The sequence below is a fragment of the Drosophila santomea genome, chromosome 2R, assembly GCF_016746245.2.
Source record: "Drosophila santomea strain STO CAGO 1482 chromosome 2R, Prin_Dsan_1.1, whole genome shotgun sequence".
Taxonomy (NCBI): Eukaryota; Metazoa; Arthropoda; class Insecta; order Diptera; family Drosophilidae; genus Drosophila; species Drosophila santomea.
The window spans coordinates 20,133,220-20,155,259 of NC_053017.2; the positions used below are offsets into that span (position 1 = coordinate 20,133,220).

General features: G+C 42.7%; 5 protein-coding genes and 1 non-coding gene across 7 annotated transcripts; 2 read left to right on the plus strand and 4 right to left on the minus strand.

Moving 5' to 3' along the window:
* Nucleotides 1-2,024: 2,024 nt before the first annotated feature.
* On the minus strand, nucleotides 2,025-2,095 carry Trnag-gcc. Its single transcript has one exon. It is a non-coding gene; the product is annotated as a tRNA-Gly (tRNA).
* An 8,460-nt stretch (nucleotides 2,096-10,555) lies between these two features.
* Nucleotides 10,556-11,835, plus strand: LOC120445124 (glyceraldehyde-3-phosphate dehydrogenase). Its single transcript, XM_039625272.2, has one exon. It carries the CDS (start codon nucleotides 10,646-10,648, stop codon nucleotides 11,696-11,698), a length of 1,053 nt encoding a protein of 350 aa, XP_039481206.1. The 5' UTR covers nucleotides 10,556-10,645; the 3' UTR covers nucleotides 11,699-11,835.
* On the minus strand, nucleotides 11,832-13,181 carry LOC120445125 (protein C1orf43 homolog). Its single transcript, XM_039625273.2, has 2 exons — nucleotides 12,456-13,181; nucleotides 11,832-12,387 (listed from the first exon to the last, which is right to left on the minus strand). Exons 1-2 carry the CDS (start codon nucleotides 13,079-13,081, stop codon nucleotides 11,970-11,972), a joined length of 1,044 nt encoding a protein of 347 aa, XP_039481207.1. The 5' UTR covers nucleotides 13,082-13,181; the 3' UTR covers nucleotides 11,832-11,969.
* A 155-nt stretch (nucleotides 13,182-13,336) lies between these two features.
* LOC120445123 (GPI mannosyltransferase 2) lies at nucleotides 13,337-15,187 on the minus strand. 2 transcript variants are annotated; one of them, XM_039625270.2, is made up of 2 exons: nucleotides 14,978-15,187; nucleotides 13,337-14,911 (listed from the first exon to the last, which is right to left on the minus strand). In XM_039625270.2, exon 2 carries the CDS (start codon nucleotides 14,900-14,902, stop codon nucleotides 13,553-13,555), a length of 1,350 nt encoding a protein of 449 aa, XP_039481204.2. In that variant the 5' UTR covers nucleotides 14,903-14,911; nucleotides 14,978-15,187; the 3' UTR covers nucleotides 13,337-13,552. The 2 variants fall into 2 exon arrangements, with proteins under 2 accessions (XP_039481204.2, XP_039481205.1); XM_039625271.2 differs by having other exon boundaries at nucleotides 13,337-14,917; nucleotides 14,978-15,186.
* A 228-nt stretch (nucleotides 15,188-15,415) lies between these two features.
* Nucleotides 15,416-22,033, plus strand: LOC120444821. Its single transcript, XM_039624777.2, has 8 exons — nucleotides 15,416-16,010; nucleotides 16,066-16,396; nucleotides 16,453-17,536; nucleotides 17,595-18,066; nucleotides 18,939-19,947; nucleotides 20,008-20,141; nucleotides 20,202-20,530; nucleotides 20,591-22,033. The coding sequence occupies exons 1-8, from the start codon at nucleotides 15,510-15,512 to the stop codon at nucleotides 21,969-21,971; spliced, it is 5,241 nt and encodes a 1,746-aa protein (XP_039480711.1). The 5' UTR covers nucleotides 15,416-15,509; the 3' UTR covers nucleotides 21,972-22,033.
* LOC120444824 (ubiquitin-fold modifier 1) lies at nucleotides 18,084-18,708 on the minus strand. Its single transcript, XM_039624780.1, has 2 exons — nucleotides 18,618-18,708; nucleotides 18,084-18,516 (listed from the first exon to the last, which is right to left on the minus strand). Exon 2 carries the CDS (start codon nucleotides 18,430-18,432, stop codon nucleotides 18,169-18,171), a length of 264 nt encoding a protein of 87 aa, XP_039480714.1. The 5' UTR covers nucleotides 18,433-18,516; nucleotides 18,618-18,708; the 3' UTR covers nucleotides 18,084-18,168.
* Nucleotides 22,034-22,040: the final 7 nt, after the last annotated feature.

Sequence of the window (22,040 nt, forward strand, 5' to 3'; positions counted from 1 at the left end):
TTTGAGAACAGCTTCTTAATTTAATCATGTCTATCCCTTTGTCTGCTTCCGTTCATTTCAGACTCTTCGAATCTAAATCACAATTACAATGGGAAGCATAAGCTCTCTCTCAAATTACCATCAAGTTCCCAGACATTCGACATTGATCCATTTCCCTTGTTGGATCCTTTGCTTTTCCTTTTGCTGCTTCCTCTACTTTTGCTGGAATTTCACTGCTCACTTTCCCCGCATTTCACAGCTTTCCCTTTATCATGATTTTTTTTTTGTTGTGGTTTTTGGCACTGTGGAGCCATTTGGTTTGTGCCAATTGCTGGGGGCTTTTTCATGCCTCATCCCTTTTCTGACTTATTTCCACATTCAGCTTGCGGATTGATTTTACATTTGTAATTGCAGTAAAATTTTAATGGTCTACAGAGCTTTTCATTTTGACAGACTTTAATTAGAGATGGCGGGAAATTCATATTTCCAGAGAACATAATTAGTTTTTACTATTATTAACTTTATTTCCTATGAATTTTTATTCCCTAGATTATCATTCTTTTTAGTTTTTCTATTGCCGGGAATAGAGCATATATTGCAGTAGCAATATTAAAGCAGACAAAGCACTCAAGGAAGATCCTTTAATACCCAGGAAAAACAGGTTAGCTTAGTGGGGTTAACCACATCAAGAATGGCCAACAAAAAGCTAGCGGTTACAATTGATACCGAGAGCCTGAGATCCGGCACTTTTTTGCTTATTGTGTTGATTTAAGGCTGGATTACAGTGATTTCATTCCGACAGAGAGTCAGATGAAATGTTTCTTCGTTAACTTTGGATAGACGAAGCAAATTTCCCTTTTGCCCCGCCCAGCGCATGACTCAAAACAAACTGCAGCTCATTATCACGCCCACCCAACGCCCCCTTCGTGTGTGCCACGCCCTCTGCCACCCGTGACGCCCCCTTTCAATGTGACTGCCCGGGTTGCATGCTTCGCTTTGGTAAATTGCTGGCACTTAATATGCCATGAGAGCCAAATAAAATTGGCAGTAAGAACGCAGCAGCAACAGTTGAAGGATTAATTCAATAGAAATAAATACCGAAAATAAGAAAAATTTGAATGCCTTTGGGAACTGTGTCTTTCGCACGTATTTATCTAGCAAATTTGTGCAACTTAAAGCGATGCCACCACGTCGTATGCGTAATATCCGCGTAAAGTGCAATTTGGCAGCTCGTATGAGAATTTTCCGTCGCCCTACTTGGTTTCTCATCATCACATGCACGTGTGCCAGGATGTTGGATCCTAAATACTTATGCCAACGCTCAAGGAGTCCTCCATGCTCGCTCTTTTCATTCTGATAATGCCGATGCTCATGTGGCTGCCACAAGATTCTTACTTAAATATTTACAGACAGTAAGTTAGCAAGAGTGTGTGTGCACGAAAGCGCCAAGTTTTGCATTGCATCTTGAAGGGCTTTTGCATAATTATTCAATTTTTTGTGCGGTTACAAAGTTTCCGATAATTTACAAGTTCGCAGGCAATCGATGAAAACTTTTCCCACTCGACGGAAATTCAGCATTATTCTTTTTGGCTACTTTTCTTTCCTCTTGCCTCTTAAGTGAGTGCACTTACTGAATAATGAATACATTTAATCCCCGTCGCGCTGCTTGAAGCATAATTTAATATGACAAGTGAGAAACTGTTAAATGGCCAACATGGCGTATGATTAATAGATTGAAAAAACGACTTAATCATGTCCAAGACCTCCCACATTTCTTGCTCTCCTTCGTAAGCTGGTAATTTGTGCACTTTTTCCTATTTTTCTTCTCCACAAGCGTATGAGTAATCTAGCTTCCATGTACGATTAGCAATAGCATAAAAATTGATTGATTTTTGTATAAATATAAACGACTTTTCATAATAATCATTTGTATTTATGGTAATGGGCCGCCCAAATTTTTTTTTTCCTGGGTATTTCGGCTTTTGGGTGAATTTTGTATATGCCGTGAGCTGAATAAGCAAAAATAGGAAATAAAAAAAGTATTTTGCATCGGCCGGGAATCGAACCCGGGCCGCCCGCGTGGCAGGCGAGCATTCTACCACTGAACCACCGATGCTTCTGTGAGATTTAGTTTCTAAAAGTTGTATTTACACTATCTATTAGACAATATGAGGAATGGTTATAAATAACTCCAATAAATTGTAAGCTAATCTTATCGATTTAAATCCATAATTTCTTGAAAAAATTAACAAAAAAAAGGGTTAAAAATTTATTATTACATTAAATATATATTTATCTAACAACGTCATTTAATTTGGTTAGAAAATGTTATATTTGTTCTTCATATTTGTAATAGCGTAAAGTATTTTCCAGTATTTGTATAAGCAATATCCGCATGTCTTTAGAAATAAGACATTAAATATGACTTTATATCTTTTCTGAGGGAATATAAATATTCGTATTTTATTGAAATATCTGCCCGGGTTCCGGTCAACATTATTTTTTAATTTTACCATAAATTGCTATCGAAACATTGTTTATATTTATCAAATGTGCAGCCATAACAAAATAATGATCTTCTGGTTTAATTTTGTTTGCTTGGAATTTAATAGACAAAAGGCACCCAAACACAGAAGTCAATCAATTGAGTGGGCGGTGAAATTGAAAAGGTGGGAAGTGGATGAATGAATGACTGGATGAATGGATGGATTGATGGCTTGAGAAATGTCTGTGGGAATATCTCATTTACTAGTTTATTGAGCACTTCACTGAAGGCAACGACTTTACTTTGTCTCTGGCTGATGAAATGCGTATTTTGTTTCGGAAATTCGTTCCAGAGTTTTCACATTTTCCACCCCCAGTGGAAAACTTGGCCTCGATTTTCCGTGGCCAATTAAAAGCTTAGGGCTGCTTTTCCCCCTCTCCGCTTTCCCATTCCCCGCTGACCACTTGTGGAACTCGTAAAATATGCACGGACAGGCGGCAGTTATCCTTGGAGTCCTGCCCCTGGATTTTCTCCTAGTTCATTGTTTGTTTTTCCGGGTGCCTGTTTGTGGATTATGTGAAATTTTTGCCGCTTTCAGCTCGCATTTACATGAACAAACTAAGCGCTTAAAATCGAAAGAAGAATTGTGGAACATTTCCATGGAAAGTTTTCTGATTCTAGTGAAAGTCCTGCGGACCTATCATTTTTAAATTAAATTCTATAAGTATGTAAAGCTTTTTAATCAAAGAAAAAAAGCTGCTCTCAAAAAGTAATTACCTCAATTAACATAAGCCCGAGAGCAAAAATATAAGTCTCCTAATAAATTCTTTGTATATTTCGTTTGCAAAACGAATGCCACAGTTCCGCGGTTTTAACAGATGAATAAATATGGCTCGTAATATTGCTTCCATTAATTGTAATATGTTATGTCATTTTGCTGAATCGGTAATTGCTCAACATTGTGGAAGATTATAATGACTGTATCGTCAATAAAATAGCTGTGTTAACGAAGTCTCTTTTATTTTTATATGAACTACTGAGCAAATTTGAATTCAGAATACTTCAATAAGAGTTCTGTTTGTTTTGATAAGATTATGGCGTTAAAAGATACAAACTTTGTAGTAATTTTTGAATATAATTAAATTATATTGCTGATTTATCTGTTGCCCAATAAAAATTTAGACCACCAATTCATTTGGAGAGTTACAGCGCACCGCGTGTCACGGGTCGTTTGTAATTTATTGCTGTGTCCACGAATTCCCAGATGTCAAGTACACCGGTGCAGCTCAATTAGGCTGTCAAATTTGGGGCAATCACTTGGAATTACCGTGAAACAATTTATTGCACAGGACCACAACGGGTATAACTATCTTTTAGAACTAGTGCGACACAAATGAAATTGGGTGTTTTTGGGTTTGACTTAGTGTTCAGAACTGTTATTACCTGGGCATTTTGAGTTAATTTGCTTATGTATAGCTCGTTAGCTATGCCTTATTCACTCACGCATTCACTTGCACACTCACTCATTCATGTTCTGCAGTTACTGTGGAATTGTTTAACAAGCACTTTGTGTCTGCACTGTTATTATTATAGTGATTGTCATTGCGATTGTTGTGGCTGGCTTTGTCTTACCCGCAGCATATTTACATTTGTGTTTATTTTTAGCCAAGGACGAGGCAAGGACAATAGCCCGGTTGCATTCTAAAATATATATCTCAATCCAGCGCATTTCGCATTCATGACGTTCCGTTCTGTTATTGCCCCCAGTATCTGCACATGTACATCTCCACTTCCATATGACTGCCAAGGATGAAATGGGTATTGGTGTGTGGAAAAAGCGAGCCAAGGTCCTTGGGATGCTTTGGGCGCAATCAGAAAATTGCATTTCATTCATCTCGGGCAGAGTCCATAGTCCGAAAACTCGTTAGCCCCGCTAACTTGGCCAATTGTCGGCCTATTAGCTGCCGGGCCAACTTCATAAAGCCCTTTACCGTGTTTGTCCAACAACTTTGTTTGTTCCACCCATGAAAAGGAGAGCTGCTGAACGGAGCCCTACTGCCTCTGATGTCTACATTTTGCAGTTATTTATCACCTCTTACACTCGGGTCACGCAAGCTACCGAGTTTCCCATTTCCCAAGCATTTTCCTCTCACTTCCTTCGGCTTGCATGTTTTTCGCCAAAATGAAGGGAAATCAAGTGGAAGGGCCAGGCAGTGGGGCTATGCAAAAAGTAAACTACCGAAATATATGATTATGGGGAGTACTAGAGTCTAGAATACCCTTGCTTTTAATAACTTTAGCTCGTATGTGCACCTCCAATTTAGAATAAGAATTTTTAGAGTTTGTACTTCACTAAAGCCTTTTTGGAAGTCTGAAATTCATAAATTTAAAATACGTCCAAAAATTAAATAGGAACTTCACATTAATTCGCTTCTTCTGTTTACTTTAACTTTTATCTTAGGGCGACAGCCAAAGAACATCAAATTAAGTTCTAAACGGACATTAAACCAAACATAGGACAACTTTATAGGGTCCCAATGTCGCAAACTTTTGGTCCGAATGATAAAGGGGGTCTTTAAAGGCTATAAAGTCACGTGTACGTGCTTGAAAACAATTATTTATGCTGAAAGTGAACTGGGCAAAATATTAACTCCTGGGTCGTGACAATGATAAGGCACTGTAAGTGGCAAATGTCATGAAATAAATTCACTTGGACTCATTTCCGTCATATTCGTGTCTTTTGCCTTGATTGATGGTGATCAACCAAAGTTTCCATTTACGGCAATTGTCTTAATTTAATTTTAGCTGGAGCAAAGCGTATCAATTTTGTCAGATTTACCAGAAAGCAGAAATGAATTGCATTGGTCATAAATGGAACTGGTGAATTGTTTTATGCATGTGCAATCAACTATTTGATTTGTATTGTCTTGTTCGAAATTGCGAAACTTGCCTTGCCAAATGTTGTATCTTTTCTCGCCACACCAACTGACAACGGATGTCTGCGGACTGACAGCGAAAATCCTTGGATCGAGGGAAATTTAACTTGTCGGGCCTCATCATCATCATCATCATAAAAAAGACGCTCGAACTTTGACACAAAAGTTGTGTTGCTTTTTCCTTCTGCACCGGCTCCTCCAAATAAAAATGAACAACAGGCTGAATTTTATTCGTGTTTCCTTCGTCCCCACCTCCTCTGCATATTATTTAAATAATAAATGAGTTTTTGACAGTCGCAGTGAGAAAGTGAGCTGGCTTCTTTTCCTGGTTGGGGGTTATTTTCGCCTTTTTTGGGGGTGTGAGCTTCTAGCTGACAAGTGAAGGAATTGCTCCTGTTCCGTTCCGTTTCGTTTATTCGCTTCAGATACTCGCTCACAACACGATGTTGCCCGAAATAAATAAATCTCTTTAATGTCCCCGCCGAAAAGTTCTGGCACTTTATCCTTTTTTCGGACAGACTCGTCAAACGAAGGATTCTTGAAAAATTGTTCAGTTTATCTTTAATCTTAATGTTTTGCACTAAAAAATGCTTTATAAACTATCTCATGTAAAATACAGCAATAAATTAATTTTAAGCAATTTAATAAACACAAAACAGTCTTGAAACGCCACAAAACGCCGATTGAAAATATTCGATTTTTTTACAAAATTATTTTTTCCGATTTTTTGATCAAAAATAATACGGTTTTTTTCGATAGCAGGTAAAATAATTGTCCAAAACTGGAATGCCATAACTCGTTGAATTCGTAACAAAATTCCCATTTTTCGCAAATTTTGATGATGGTACCCCTTATCGAAAATGCAAAAATTTGTCGATTTTTTTTTTTTCGAAAATCGAAAAAGGAGGGATAGATATAGTTAGTTATTTTTATTAGCAGCACAAAACAGTCTTTATTTTAGCTGTGCGGTTATTTTTGGCCAAGTTATGGCAAAAACGCCGATTGAAAATATCCGATTTCTTACAACAATTTTTTTTTTTCGATTTTTTGATAAAAAATAATCAATTTTTTTTCGATAGGATTGAAAATAGTTGTTCAAAAGTGGAATGCCATACCTCGTTGAATTCGTAAGAAAATTTTCTATCCACCTGTGCTTGAACAAGGAAAATGTAATTTTTGCCATTCTTTGAAAATTTTGATAATGTTGCGAATGATTGAAAGTGCAAGAATTTGTCAAATTATGTTTAGCTATTAGCAGCACAAAACAGTCTATATTTTAGCTGACATACTTTTACCAAATTTTCCCGCTAAAATTCCTGTTTTCGAAATCCAATTTTCGGCAGCACTGCGGCGGAAGCTTCTGTTTTCCTCGATGTTTTAGTGGGCAACAGTTGCTGCTTTTCGCCGCCTCTTCCCGGAATTTTCCCCGCGCTTTTCCGGCTCTGCTTCACTACAACACATTTGTGTTTGTTGCTGGTTTCACTGTTGACATTATTGTTGTAGTTAGTCCAGTGGTTGTTGCTGCTTTCGGTAGGTTGCTCCCTTTGGTAGCTGAAACATCGCGGGTCTAGTGTAATTGGTTTAGCTAGCAGCTTAACTTTTATGCTATTTGCCGCTGCTCTCGAAGGTAATGAAATTTCATGGCATTTGACTTGCTTTCTCAGCTCCAGCCAGGATATGTCCTGGCTATAGCCACACATCCTCGCACTCACATGTCCGGCTGGCATCCCTGGCGTATACGCAATAGTACTTTATTTATGTTGTGACCAGCATGGTCGAAGAGGCATATATCAACGTAATTACTGCACCTGAATCCGTATACCCAATTAATTGTTATTCCATTGAATTTCAATTTAGGGCCATTCCTCACATGGTCAGTTGGGTCAATTAGCCAAAGGCCACCAGCCACGTAGAGCTGAAAGAGTTTACACAAAAGTTGGTGCAAACAAAGGGGGTTAAAGGGCGGCTGAAGTCTATAAAAGATGGGAGGGTTTTTTGAACTGAGTATAATATGTATATATATGTACATAAGATTTAAGGAAAATCTATGGCATTATGGCCAAATCAAATAAAAATTGAAAATGTGAAATTGAATTACAAAAATACGAAATATCAATATTTAAATTATAAAGACTCAGTATCATAGTACATAGTAGCAAATTACAATAAATTACAATAAATCATGAAAAATTATAAGGAGGACTATTTCCCTAAGGTTAAAAATGTTTTCAGTGGTACGTGGTTTGGCAGAAAGCTCATTTTCAATCTCCTTTCCCCACAAATGGCAACAGTATATTTAGTGAAAACTCATTTACTAAGTTACCATGAAAGTTCAACGAGAACTTTCAATGCTGCACCAACACACACGAACGGAGCAATGTCATCCCGCATCCGCAAAAATGCAAATTGAATTATATCTAAGCCATTGAATGGGTTGACTTTCATGTCAGAGAATGTTCTCGTTCTGGATTTCCGTTGCAATTGATTTGTTTGCCAAGATATCGCTTTTTTTTTTTTGGCCAGATACGATTCGCGTGGGTTGCGAATTTCATGACCTGCCAAAAATGCAAAGTTTTTCAAGGCAAAAGGAGAGGCGAATAAACGATTTCCATCTGCCGAATTGGCCCTTTGATTTAATACCAAGTTCTGGCGAGGACAAGTTGTGGGGAGTCCGGAATTCAAATCCCAGCCACGCCCCTTTAGGCACTTGAGCGCACAATTAGCTGTCAGTTTGAATCCGAGTGTGTAGAGAGCCTGGATGCCTGGCTGGATCTGGCCACAGTTCCGTATCCTTTTGTTCACCAAACGGCTCTTTGTTCCCCCGAAAATTTGCAGTAGAGCAGCGCACTTGTGCCTGACAATTCAATTTGGAGATGATGTACCACACGGATCCTGGAAACTATTGCCGAGAGGGTCCTGCAGCTGGCTGCTGAATATTGATCCCCCGGATAATCGCTAAGCAAGCAAACAACATTTTTGCACTTATTCACAACCGGAAAATAGAACACTACTTGCCGCGCAGCATGGGGCAATGATGGAAAATGTATAAGCTCAATGCGATTAGGAAGCGAGGAGGAGCTGAGCAGTAAGGACCTAAGGAGCTAAGGAGCTGAGCCAAGGAGCTGGGGGAATCTCTATTCCCAATGCTAAGCTGGTCCGCAACGCACTGACAGCTGTGGAAATTATGGAGGCACTTTGTCCTTTGCAGCCGAAAAAAACATATAATAAAACAATTGGCACTTCCGCAACATTTCGCAATCGATTTGTTTTCCTGTTCAGTCAGCTTAAGCCCGTCCCGCTTTAATGCCAGCCACGGTCTTAACTACATTAATCCCGCTTGTAGACCAACTTTGGCGGAGCTCCTGCTCTGGCCAACAAGTTAAAGAGGCCCTGGAGGTACATTTACCATTGATCCTTTATGTGCGCCAGTACACGAAAAAAAATTGTAATCGTTGTGTTATTATTTATTAGGGTTCTGTTTTGATTGCCTAGTCCTGTGGCCCTGTAGACGTTTTATTGTCCACTGAATATTAGTATTATCAACTACTGTGCAGTGATAATTGCTACGCCGAATATTATTAAAGCATAAAGTACATTAATGTTTTTTAACGTGATTGAAAGTAGTTAATATAAAACGGGTATCATTTCTCTTAATGGTGAGGAATGCCGGAGGATACAGAATACGTATTGTGTTGATATTTTCGGCTCGGAAACATGTCACACCTTAAAATAATTTATGGTTTTGGTGTATTAACTTTACCTAGATCTTCCTTCAACGTTTCGTGGTTAAATTAATTCCATATATTCCTTTTTTCAACACTTTGTTGAACTTTGCTTAAGACACTCTTAAAATGGGATTTGCATCCTTTGCTTATGTGGCCCATTTCTCAGCGGGCAAGTTTCAAATTTGAAAGTTTTTCGCATAAATTTCAAGTAGCACTCGCCGGACAAGCAAACTGGAATGAAAGTGGAGACTCCAAAGCAAACAAGCTGGCTCACAACAAAGTTGCGAGGGTTCCGGAACCCCAACTTAGAATCCCCTCACTGCCGAAACAGAGTACATAAAATAAACTTCAATTTAATGGGATTTGATGCGGGGGCATTTAAGGTTAAAGACACCTTCCAATCTCCAGTTCAAACATAAATGATACATTGAATTGGAGTTGGAGCTATCCAGGGCTTGCAACTGCGGGTCCTGCGATTACTGCAACAATTTCGTAATCAGCGGCGGCCCCAAAATGGAAAACCCACCACACAGGACCCAGAGAGCCCAGTTTTTCGTGGCAAAGCGAGCGAGAGAGAGAGCGAGAAGAAGAGGGTCCTTGCGCTCTGTGGAAATTTTGTGCGGGGGCGTTCTAATGTTGCAGCAACATGTTGCCAGCCGTCCTGCTGTTGCTTCAGCATCATAAATATTCAACAAAGTTAAGTTGTCATAGCTAGTTGAAGACCGATTTCCCACACCCCCAGGCACAGGCCAACAGCCGAGTAGGCGGTCTCTGCTAAAAGCCGAACGAATAAAACTTCAATTCAATATATTTCCAGCCAAGTCATGGGCCAAGGGGCCAAATGGGCATGGAAATTTCTACGGCTGATGGCTGATACCAGATGACGGTATGCCCAAAAAGAAGGAAAAGCACACAGAAATAAAGGTTTTGGGTGATAGTTACATTGGTACTTTCAAAGGGTCTATCCTTTTTTTACGTTCAAGAGACAGAATCCAAATGTTTCAATCAGAGAGAGTAAAACATGCAAGTTAAAGCTAAAGGACCACGATGTGGTTTCCACTTTTTAAGGTATTGAACGAAGTACATGTATCATACAACTCCATTTACATATGTATATGCTTTTATCAAGTAAATTTCAAGTTAGTTTCTGACAGTGTATAAAAGGGTGGTGTCCCGAAGGAGTGAGGCATTCCACACAAAGGTGAGTAATGACCCTTGAAGCTGGATTTTCTATGGACGTGAATGTGTGTGGGCAGCAATTTGGCAGCCACACCCACTTCCTTATGGCTCCAGACAATTGGGATAGGGCGTTCCCGAAGGTTATTGTAATTTTGTTTCGTGAGAAGCTTTGGCAGGTGGTCGATTTCGATTGATTTATACCCGGCTGAATAATTATGTATGCCATCCATTTGGGAGTCATAAGCTGGAAAGATCTAGGACAGCTGGTAGCCGAAATTCATTTTGATATTCATTCATTTAAAATTCTTCAAAATTTCACACCTTTAAATTTGAATTCAAATATGTCAATCGGAATCAATGGCTTTGGCAGAATTGGTCGGATGTTCGCCCGCCAGGCTTTGGTTCGCAAGGATGTCAAGATTGTGGCCATCAACGATCCCTCGCTGGATCCCAAGTACCTGGCCTACATGCTGCGATACGACTCCACACATGGCCAGTTCAATCAGAAGATCTCTATAGACGGCAACAATCTCGTTGTAAATGGCAAGAAGATCCAGCTGCTTAAGGAGCCGGACATCAAGAAGGTGAAATGGTGCGACCTGGGCGTGCATACGGTGGTGGAGTGCTCCGGTAGGTTTACCACCCTTAAAGCCTGTCAAGCGCACCTGGATAGTGGGGCCAAGAAGGTGGTCATATCGGCTCCATCCGCCGATGCCCCCATGTTTGTGTGCGGTGTGAATCTTCATAAATACAAACCAGGCACGGCAATCATCTCGAATGCCTCGTGCACAACCAATTGCCTGGCGCCCATAGCCAAGGTGGTGCACGATAACTTTCAAATATGTGAGGGCCTTATGACCACCGTTCATGCGGCTACCGCCACCCAAAAGATCATCGACGGTCCTAGCAGCAAGCTTTGGCGGGATGGACGCAGTGGTATGAGCAACATCATTCCTGCATCCACGGGAGCCGCTAAAGCCGTCGGCAAGGTGATTCCGGATCTAAACGGGAAGCTCACGGGTATGGCTTTCCGTGTGCCGGTGCCCAATGTCTCGGTGGTGGACCTAACCTGTAGACTTTCTAAGCCCGCGAAAATGGATGATATCAAGAAGTGCATCAAAGCTGCAGCCGAGGGCGAAATGAAGGGAATCCTAGGCTATGTGGAGGAGGAAGTGGTGTCCACCGACTTTAACGGCTCAACCTATGCCTCGGTCTTTGATGCAAAGGCCTGTATTGCCCTGAACGATAACTTCGTCAAGTTGATCAGTTGGTACGATAACGAGACCGGATATTCCTGCCGTCTCCTTGACCTGGTTATCTATGCCCAATTGGTCGACCAGTGCGAGGAAAAGGCTGCTTGTAAGGAGAAGGAAGATCCCTGTAAGAAAAAGTAGGAATTTAAATGGGAAAACAAGAAATAAGAAACAATTACCGATTTTATACCAGTTAAGAAACTAGATTTAAATTTCTAACTTTTAGCAATCTTTATTTACCATAAGCTAAAGTAATGTAATCTATTTTACCAAATTCATTGGGCGCAGTTTTCTAATTTTCTTGTGGGTTAACTTAAATACAAATCTTTAGGAGGCACCTAAAAATTAAGCATTTAGAGTTTTGAGAAGCTTATAAGAATGAATGACTAAATGAGTGGCTTTGGAAGTTGTCTTAGACGTTGCTGGAGTTCCGCTGAAACTGCATTGATGATATACTCTTAATCTCGTTGTCCTCCATGACACCTCCATCACTACTCTGATGATGGTCCGCCTCTACGATAATATCATCCAGTGTGGGTGTCTTAATTCTATTGCGTATGATGAGATCTCTGTCGCAGGGTGCTTGAAGGTGAAGAGGATTTGTGGCTAGCTCCGCGGGACCATCGCCACCACCGCCGCCCTGCAGACCCAAAGTCAAATTAACCTTGGCGTGCTGTCCAGTAGTTAGTTCGCTGCTGGGTTGTACGTTTTCCAATGTCGTGGGAGGACGCAAGCGTGCAGGATCCAGCAGGGAATGCATTTTCGTCTGCTTCCTGGGCGTTCGTGCAGGCGATGCCTTACGAGAATTGTAGTTCTTTAGCTGTTTGGACCTGACAGGTACAAGAAAAGTTTATTGTCATTGAAAAGTTTAACAAATAGTCTAGTCTAGTTAACATACGCCTCCATCAACTTCAGCAGCAAATGGTGATACGCCTCGTACTCATCTTTTCCGAACTCATTAGGATCGTGGCGAGCATGCTCATACATATCGCAATACTGGTGAATCATTCGCTGCCCGGCTCCGTTAAGCGTAACCGATAAAGTGGTCAACAGAAAAGCCCTCAAACTCTCAGGAGCATGCCGAGAGCTACCGTCCGCTCGGGCAATCTCAGATTCCAGCAGTTTCACGTCATCAACCGCCTTCATGCGGTAGTAGTAGGGTGGCAATGGTGCCTCCTGCTCCGGCTGAACGATGTACTTGTCGCCATCGTCCCACAGCAGCTTCGGTTCCTGCGTGATTTTCTGGATGCAGTCCAGGCGCCGCTCAATCTCTCTTCTTAGCGCCTTCTTGGCATCATTGCCTACCGGAACGTGGGGGCCACGACGTCCTCGCAGCTGGAATCGCATAATCTGCCGCTTGGCAAAGATGAAAAGCATCAGGCAAGTTAGGACACCTCCGCTGATTATGATGATTATCATCACGCCCGAAAGCTGTTCCATGTTGCCGCCCGCCTTGCTGGCCTTCTCCTGGAGACTCGGTGCGGCGTAGTCGCCTACCTTGTGCAGGCGCAGATGCCCATCCATGGCGAATATTCTTTTCTTCGTGGATATATAAAATAATAAACAATTTTCTTCGATAATTTCTTTGTTGTTTTGGTTAGACACCCAAAACAGCTGATTCTTAGTGTGACCGCTTACATTGAACAAATACTAGAAATACATAAATATACCTTACAATAACAAGTTTCAAAAACAAGGCGCCAATTTCAAACAAATGTAAATGTAATGGTTAGGAAACTAAAAACTTATGTAACAGTAAGACACAAAAAACGTTAAAAATAATTTCTAAAATTGTCAACAACTTTTATTTTTCAATTTTTGTAGATAGAAAATTTAAAAGGGAAACCAATACTTTTGAGCGCCTCAACATTAGCAATTAAATTTTGAGAACTTGGACGATTATTTACACACTAAAAAAGAAATCCATGCGGATGAACAGTCTCTTTGGCAACCAGCGAGTTCTTTTGCTCCTCCTAATCCAATAATTTATCGTGCTCACGTCCACGGGTAATTGTTACTGAACAGCACCGTGCCCACCAAACTATAAGAGGTGCACCATACAAAGAGAGCTCCTGCCTTTGAACGCAGCTTTAGTTGGGCCAGTGTCTTGGGCATGTGATCGGCGGCAAACCAGTAGAAAACAGGTGTGGCCGAGGCCAAGAGGCGGGTGGACACTTGGATGTGCACGTAAACAGTGCAGACGAGGGTGAGCAACGCAGCGTGCAGCACGAAAGGGAATGTGGTGTGGTCCCTTAGCAGCTCCTTATAGCCAGAAGGTGTTAGTTTTGCCCAGACCGTTTCGACCAAGTGCCGTATGTAATCGTAGCAGTGCCAGTGCATGAAACTCAGCATGGGCAGGGCCAGCAAGAAGTTGGGTAGCTGTTTCCACTTGTAATATCGCAGAAAGCCTACATCCCAGTAGTGCGATTGCACGTACGTGTAGGGGAACGGCAACGTGTACTGGCACCAGGGAGATCCTTCAGAGCCCTGACCAGACAATAGGTACTTCCGCTCCTCTGCGTAGTCCACAACGTGCTGCGGGTGGTTCGTACTTGTGGAGGGCAGACAGTAGAGCCTGTATATGTAGAAATAGTAGGTGTGCAGTATCCCAATGGCTCCAAGTATTGTGAGCGTCATTTGTGTCAGCTGCAAGCAGGAGTTGGACTCCTTGTTCTTAAGTAGCAGGTGGCGTGCGAAGAAGTAAAGCGGGTATCCCAAGGTTATTAATCCATTTGAACGGCACACTAAACAGGCGGCTAAAGCGATTCCCAAACGCAGGTATCGGAAACTACCCGTCGGCTTCACGCACTCCAGCATCAAATGAAGGCTGGAGTAGGCGAAGAAGGACTCTGAGTAGGCGGCGGTGAAGAAAATGGTTGCCGGATTAAAGCAGTATATCAAGGCCGCATTCCAGCTCTTGTTTAGGTCGTTGAACAATACTTGGGTGAGCTGAAACAGCAGATTTGCCGACTCGCAGAAGAGCCAGAGGTTTAGGACGACAGCCACCACCAGCAGGATAGATTCCTGGGATAAGGAGATCCCGAGTGCCTCCACGGCCTGTGCCACGTGACGCACGACAACCGGATACAGTGGATAGAATGCCAACGTGTTCTCGTAGCTGTACAGGTTCCCGGCTATATGCAGAAAGTATTCTCCATCCCAGTGCCTTAATCCGCCCAAGCTGCGCTTAACCATCTTGTCTATCCAGGAGGCATTCTGCTCCACCGAGACCGGCATCCGAAATACATCCGGTCTGTGCTCTGGCAAGGCTCCGTTGGCGACCAATTGTACCAGAAGGACGATAAGGCGACTGGCCAGCGCCAGTTTAGTCACCTTCTCCGTCATTTCGGATTTCTAGAGCTTGGGTGGAGTCAATTATCAACTGGCGGGCATGTGATTCATGTCAAGTCGTTGGCATACCTCACAGCTAAAACGATGTGGACGGATCTTCTGGTCTGGACACTTCTGCGGCGGGAAAAAGGCAGTGCAGCTCCTCGGTTGCTTCTTAAACGTCCTTCTCTTTTGGTGACATTTACTTTGTGGAGCGGTTTTATTATTATATATTATTTTTGGGCAGAAGCCCGGAAAAGCAGAGCATGGTGTGACCAGAGGGTTTTTACTCGCATGAGATAAAGTAGATACCATATCGATACGAAAATGATGAATTTAACATATATTTTAAAATGAATATTTACTTTTAACTTGATTTGGATTCAATTTGTTTGCTGTAAAAACAGCTTTATAAGAATATTTTAAGATATTTAAAAAGACGTTTAGCAGTTCCCACATATGCTTAATTCATATCGATACTATCGAACGAACATCGTTGATTGTTCCAGCTCTAATCGATATGGCACATTTTAGTGGCGGCATTTCCTAAAAACACTGCCGCTTTTGTTTTGCATTTTGGTTGAATTTAAGCTGAAATTTTATCCATAAATGAAGTGTCGGCATGCCGAACAGTGCAAAGAAGTCGGACTCCGCAAGGAGCAATAGCTCGACACCGCGGAGACCGCGAAAGCGCAAAAGAGTAGAACGCCAGAGTCTGGACTCGCAGCTCGATGAGGATGCCAAGGAGATCGATCGCCGGCTGCGGAAAGTGGCTAAGAAGAACTCCATCAGCGCCGAGGACATGCAAAAGGTGGTCCGGAAGGTGGTCCGCAACGATCATGTTTTAGCATTGGTCACTTTAAAGGCGGAGGACGAGCTGGCGCGAGAGAGGTTGGAATCGGCGGAGCAGCAAAAGAGGGGTGCCATTATCATTACGGACACTCCATCTGTGCCCAAACTCACCCGAGCCAAGGCAAGGGAACTAAACTGCACTCCTAAGATCTCGCTGTCCCAGCTCAACGAAACTCCAACTGACAATAATGGCATAGAGGCTCTTATACGGGAGGATTTGCACTCTGATGAGGAGGACGAGGAGTACACGTTCAAGGAAGAGGACTTTCATGTGGGTTTACCATTTATTCACCTTGATCGATGCTAAATAATTGTTTATTCCACAGTCGGATGACGATCCCAACACCACAGCATCGGATTTCGACTCCAATCCCTGCACGCCTCAAACGCCACTTACTGCCAATGAGGAATCTCCTGTAAAATTCTCTGATGACGGTTGTTTTAAGGTGCCCTTCGACAAAAATTGGCAGGATAAAGAGGACCTTAGGATTGCAACCAGAACACGCTCCAAGTTTTGTTTGCAGCAGACTACCATTGAGGATTTGCAGTCGGAATTTGTCCCGCCGGACGTTGAGCCTAGCGATGTGGTGGAGAACGAAATGACCGCCAACGATGCGGATTGGATGCAGTTTCTCAATGACTTTACAAAGCCTTTAAGTAGGTAATATCAATGGATGTTTGTAATGGTCTACCTAACTTTATCTATCTTACAGACACCACGGTCCAGGGCGACGATGATGATCCCATTAACGATCCGGAATATGTGGCCGCTGATCATTTGGAGTCGGAATATGAGAACGCCGAGGAGCTCCGCGATGTAAACATTTCCAAAAAAGAGTTAACTGACCTGGTCTCTGAGCTGTTTGCTGGTTTGTTACAAGAGGGAGTATCTCTGGAATCCATTGAATTGGAAACACCTCAAAAATTCATTGAAAGTGCCAACGTTTCGATGCTTCCCATTGATCAAGTGTCCCGTAACATAGATTTTGATGGCCAGCAGATAAATACTAATCAACCGGATCTGAATGTTTTTCAACCAAATGTGATGCACCCTCCTTGCGAAGTGAATGATATGGGCATGGTAATGCCTATCCCTGTGGCTGTGCTCCAGGAGGAAAACGTGAAAACTGGTCCCGATGGATCGCCTTGCAATGTGGTAAACATACATTCTGATGCCTTGACTGTTCCGCCCGAACTAATAGCCGTTCCAATACCTGGACAACCTAATTGCTTCCAAATCGCCAAAGTTGTTACCAATGATTCAACTGTTGGTCTTCCATTGACTGAAGAGTCACTCCAGAATTTTTCTAACGTGCATCCAATGCAGCCCCCCGTTGTAGCTGCAAGCAGTGTAGATCGTTATAAAAAACCATTTGATACGAACTTCACCTGGGAATACATCTCGATAAAGAAACATATTTATTCGGAGTACGAGGAAAAGTTTGAGAACCTGCGAAACGTAGAGCCAGTGAACTTCAATCACCTCGTCAGAAGCAGGGGATTTACCCAGTCTCAGCATGATATGCTTCAGCAGCAACTTCGCATTCACACTCAGATGCTGAGTCAAAGCTTTCTGCAAACCTACTCCCATCCTACGTTGTACCCCATGGCCAAGAAGCCTAAGGAAATGTTGGAAGAATTGCACAAAAAGGCAACTAAAGATCCCAGTTTTAATTGCTGGAATCTGCAGGAGGCTGTCCAACTGGTTAGAAAGTGGGAACATGATCTGTGCAGTGATGAGTTTAAGGAGGAGAACGAGAAGATGATGGACTTCATTAACAAGGAAACGGATCTGACGTAAGTTAATGGTAATTTCGACACAACATACGGCTACATAATATTTTAATATTTTTAGTGATGGCCACACGCGTCAGGTTCCCAGGCTAGCGCCTCGTATTATGGATCTGATGCTGGATAGCCGTGTGTTTATGTATCCTCAGTACCTACCCCGGATGGCTTTTCAACCTAAACTGACTCAAACCTCCGCCTACGCACCCTCCGAATATCAGCTCATTGCCATTGGCCTGGAGAAGCACTTGACATTAATGGGAAAAGCAAAAAAAAAACTACGCAAAGGTGCGGATCCCATTCGCGTTGCCTGTAAGCGAATGACTAAGGATACGATTTGTGGAAAGACTGCCCGGCGAATCTTCATGAAAATCTCTGAGCTTCGCGACTCAAAACAGTACAATCCAGTGAAGTATTTCATTGAACGTCATCGGGCACCGCCCGCAAACGCCATCCTTTGGGGTTTCGAAGGTGGACTGGTGAAAACTCCCCGGGAATGCCACATGGCGCTTCCCAGTGGCTGGCAATACTACATTGAGGTAAGGAATACAATTGATTATTATCGGATACATTGTTTAACATTTAATAGGCATCAAAAAGGGGGAAAATCTCAAAGGGTAAATAGAAAGGGATTAGGGGAACTAGCTTAGTTGGTGACCTACTCGATCTCTGGGAATAAGTCGCAACTCGGATCCATGCTTTAGGAACACATTTCCAGCTGTCTGCTGGGGGCTGATGCCAATTCCATCGTCCGTGATGATGGCACTCGTCTCCGCCGGAACCTTGAACTCCTCGGAGGCGAATTTCAGCACGGCCGTAAAGGGAGTTCCCTCCGGAACACTGAGCACCTTAAAGGGCAGCTTGGGGTCCGAAGTTAGCGTGATTTTGAAGGTTACTTTGCTCATTGTGGAATGTGCAGACGTGGTCAGTTTTGATTCTCTGGGGGAATATACGGGTTTCCGATGTTTTCCACGGGCAGAATGCTTGAGCTTTGGTGGGGAAGGTTTAATATAGTATAAATTAGTTGGTTTGAAAACAGTTTTTAGGGATATTTTATTTAAAAACAATAAAAATATGTTGTCGCTCTTACTCTTAGTGCGGTCAAAAATACGATAGGCAGCCAGCAAGTTATCGTCTGTGATGAGTAATATTTGCATAAATGTACCTACATATGTCCGTACCTAATTAGGTACACATATATAAAACTTTATTATTTCTTCTATTTGGTTGTGAATAATATTACTTACAATAACTTTTGCTAACAATTGGCATATTGTTTTTACTAACTACTAAATCACTGCCTATCGGTGGCCATACACCAGCCATCAAATTTATCGATAACCATATACATAGCTTGTGCCATCGCTGTGGTTTATAAATTGCGGACAATTTTCAATCTAATATTTTTCAGAAAACTTGGGAGCAAAAGCGCACCCGCCGCAACTTTAAAGTATCAAAAGCATCGTCGGTAGCCAGTGCATCGTATTTGGAGTTTGTACGCGAGGCGGTCGGCGAGGATCTCCTGCTGCCGGAGAGTTTTGGTCAGGCGGCAGTCCCCAATGGCAGTGCTGCTGGTTCGGAACCGCCCAAGGATAGCAGACCGAAGAAAAGGCCAGTGCAGAGGAAGTCCCGCCCAGCGGAAAAGCCCCCACAGCTCACCATCAATGTGAATTATGTTTTTGGCGGGAATACGAGCGCGGGAAACATACCCGGAGTATCTGGGGTCTCGGTGCCCTTGGTGTCCGGTGGAAATCTGGCCGAGAATGTACTGAACATCAATCGCAGCTTATACACCGCCGACGAGTGCAGTAGTCTACTGGCCTTGCCGCCAGTTCCTCCGCCTTTGGATGAAAATGCTCCGCCAGCCATCAACTTCAAAGTAGACGAGTTTACTCACGCACTGCAAATCTGCGAATTGGAGGACTCCAGCGAGGCCGTACAGCCGGATCTGTTGCCTGCGCAGGATACCCCTTCTACAGCAGGCAGAAACGCCAAAAGGGCGCGTTACCAAATCTTTAAGCCAAAGGTTCAATCTCTCAATAAATCGCGAAGGGGATCAACACCATCCCGCAGTCGATACCATAAATTGCGCGAACGGTTGCGGCATAAACTAAGCAAGCGCTGCCATTCCCTAATCACCACCTACAAATCCTACCTGCGGCGTCGCAGCGAGAAATATAAAGACTGCGAGTTGGTACAGGTCGTGCACAATCGTTTTTTCGCCCTTGAACTGTACACTCAACTGCTGGTCGATCTAAGGATGTTCTGCAGCAATACCACTGCTAAGACGGCAACGCAGCCAAAGAGATCCAGGAGTGATGATGAGGCGGCGAAGCTGAGAAAGGCCAATCGACAGGAGGAGATGCTTCGCCACATGCTCCAGCCGGATTCTTTAGAAGAGCGCAATCGCAAAGATGCCAGTGAGTTTTAGTTGAATTCTATTTAAAGACTTGAAGAATACAATTGTTTTCCATTTTCAGTTTTTGCTCTAAATTTTTATGAAAAGGTAGAGGAGGCCTTGCTGAGTGCCAATCGTCTAGATGATTGCAAAAAATTTAACAGTCTGTTGCAAAACTTCGACCCCAGGCAGGAGAAAGTTTCATCTTTGTATTTGGTATGTATCACTTAAGTGGCCCGATCTTATTGTATTCTAAAACTTCTGCGTTTTCTTCAGAAAGTGGAAGAAATATTGCTACCCAATCATCCCGAGCTAGCTGAAGTATTCCTCAACTTTTTGTTACCTGCCGAGGCCGCTGAGATGGGAAAATTCTTTGAGCACTTTATGATAAGCAATGCTACCAACTTTATCAACAAACTCAACATTTACTTTAGTAAGCAGCCAGCTCAAATCAGAAAAATTTATGCCTGCCTTAGCGAGTTGGCGGAAATGCCTAATGTCAGCATGAAAAAAGTTGAGAATAAAATAATGCCCTTGCTGAAAGGCAATCAATTTCTGATCGATTGGTTTGTACAACAATTCCCCCAAGGCAAACCTCCAAAAAGGTAAGAATGATGAATTAACTCTCGCTATTGTTTTATTGTAATATTGTTTTTTATTTCCAGAATCCTTTCTCCTGTAGAGACCATAAATCTGCATGATGTGCAAAACAATACCACGGGAGAATACACGGAAACGATTCAAGAGTTTACAGATGTACCTACGCCAAGTAAACCTGGTTGTCATTTAAAGTATATTAATGGTCGCATATTTTATGGGGCCAAGATCCTATTGCCTGCCAAACTGTCTTTTATGGCTGCTAGTATTTACAATGAACAATCTTATGACGTGCCACCTGTCTCAAGTGAAACGCTCAATTGCGCCCATGGTATTCGTGCCCAGGGAGAAAAGCTTCTTAGTATGGCTGCCAATACAGATAGCGACGATGGTGCGGATCGGAGTGAGGAAGATGATGCCAGCCGTGCTTTGATTATTGATACGACGGGTGATGAGCAGAACAGCTGTTCATCCATTGAAATGTGCGATGAGGCAGGCTTAAGAGCACATGCAATCAGATTGAACGCTAGTTTGTATACCAACTCAAGCTTTACTAATGCAGCGACCAGTACGCCCAATGTGGGCAACTCTCATGCACCCCATCATCCGCACGCTAAAAAAACGGCCATAAACTTTGGTGAAATATCCCCTCGCAAACAATCGGCATTTAACAACTCGGGGTTGAGTCCCTTATCGGCAGCTACCAATAGTTCTCCTCATATCGACAAACGAAAGTCACCTACTAAGAAGATTCGATCTCCTCTTAATCAAACTCAGAGCAGACAACGTGCCAATAATCCCCCAATGGTCGTCATCCATGAGTCTCAGCCTTCATCTTCGCCAGCCATTGAGTGTGCAAAGCGCTTGCGCACGCTGATCGATCAGGAGAGTGTCCGGGATGCAGCGGATACAAAAGCGGGCATTCGAATTATTGCGCAGGCCAAGCAGCAAACTCCAACACCTACAAACCAATGCAGCACTGAAGCTCTTACGAAAATTGAAGTTGACAGCCTGGATGAAAGTTCAGAGAATATGCCTTTCTGTACAAATCTCAAAATGGACATGGATCAATCGGAGGAGGAGCTGGAGCCACTGCAATTAAGTGCTGGCAACACACCACAGCACGTGATCACAACACAATTCGATAGCGACGAGGACTGCAAGCTGGATGTCGTTGCCACGCTGGCGAATTGCACCACCGAAGATCAAACAGATACAGCATCTGCATTAACTGCCAGCACATCTCAATCTGAGACTAGTAGTTCCCACTCGGCACCTTGGACTCGCGACGAAGACAAGGTAATCCTTATCGAAATGAAAATAGGGGCACGGGATCGAGAGCAGCTCATCCGACGTATGCGCGCCAAGCTAAAGAATCGCAGTATAGAAGAACTACGTAGTAGGCATCAATTTCTAATGGATTTTCTGTCCAAATTGCAGGGAAAGTGAGGTTCGTCTAATAAGTTCTCGAGTGTATTATATTCAAAGCTGAAATAGGATACTAATATTAACTGTATA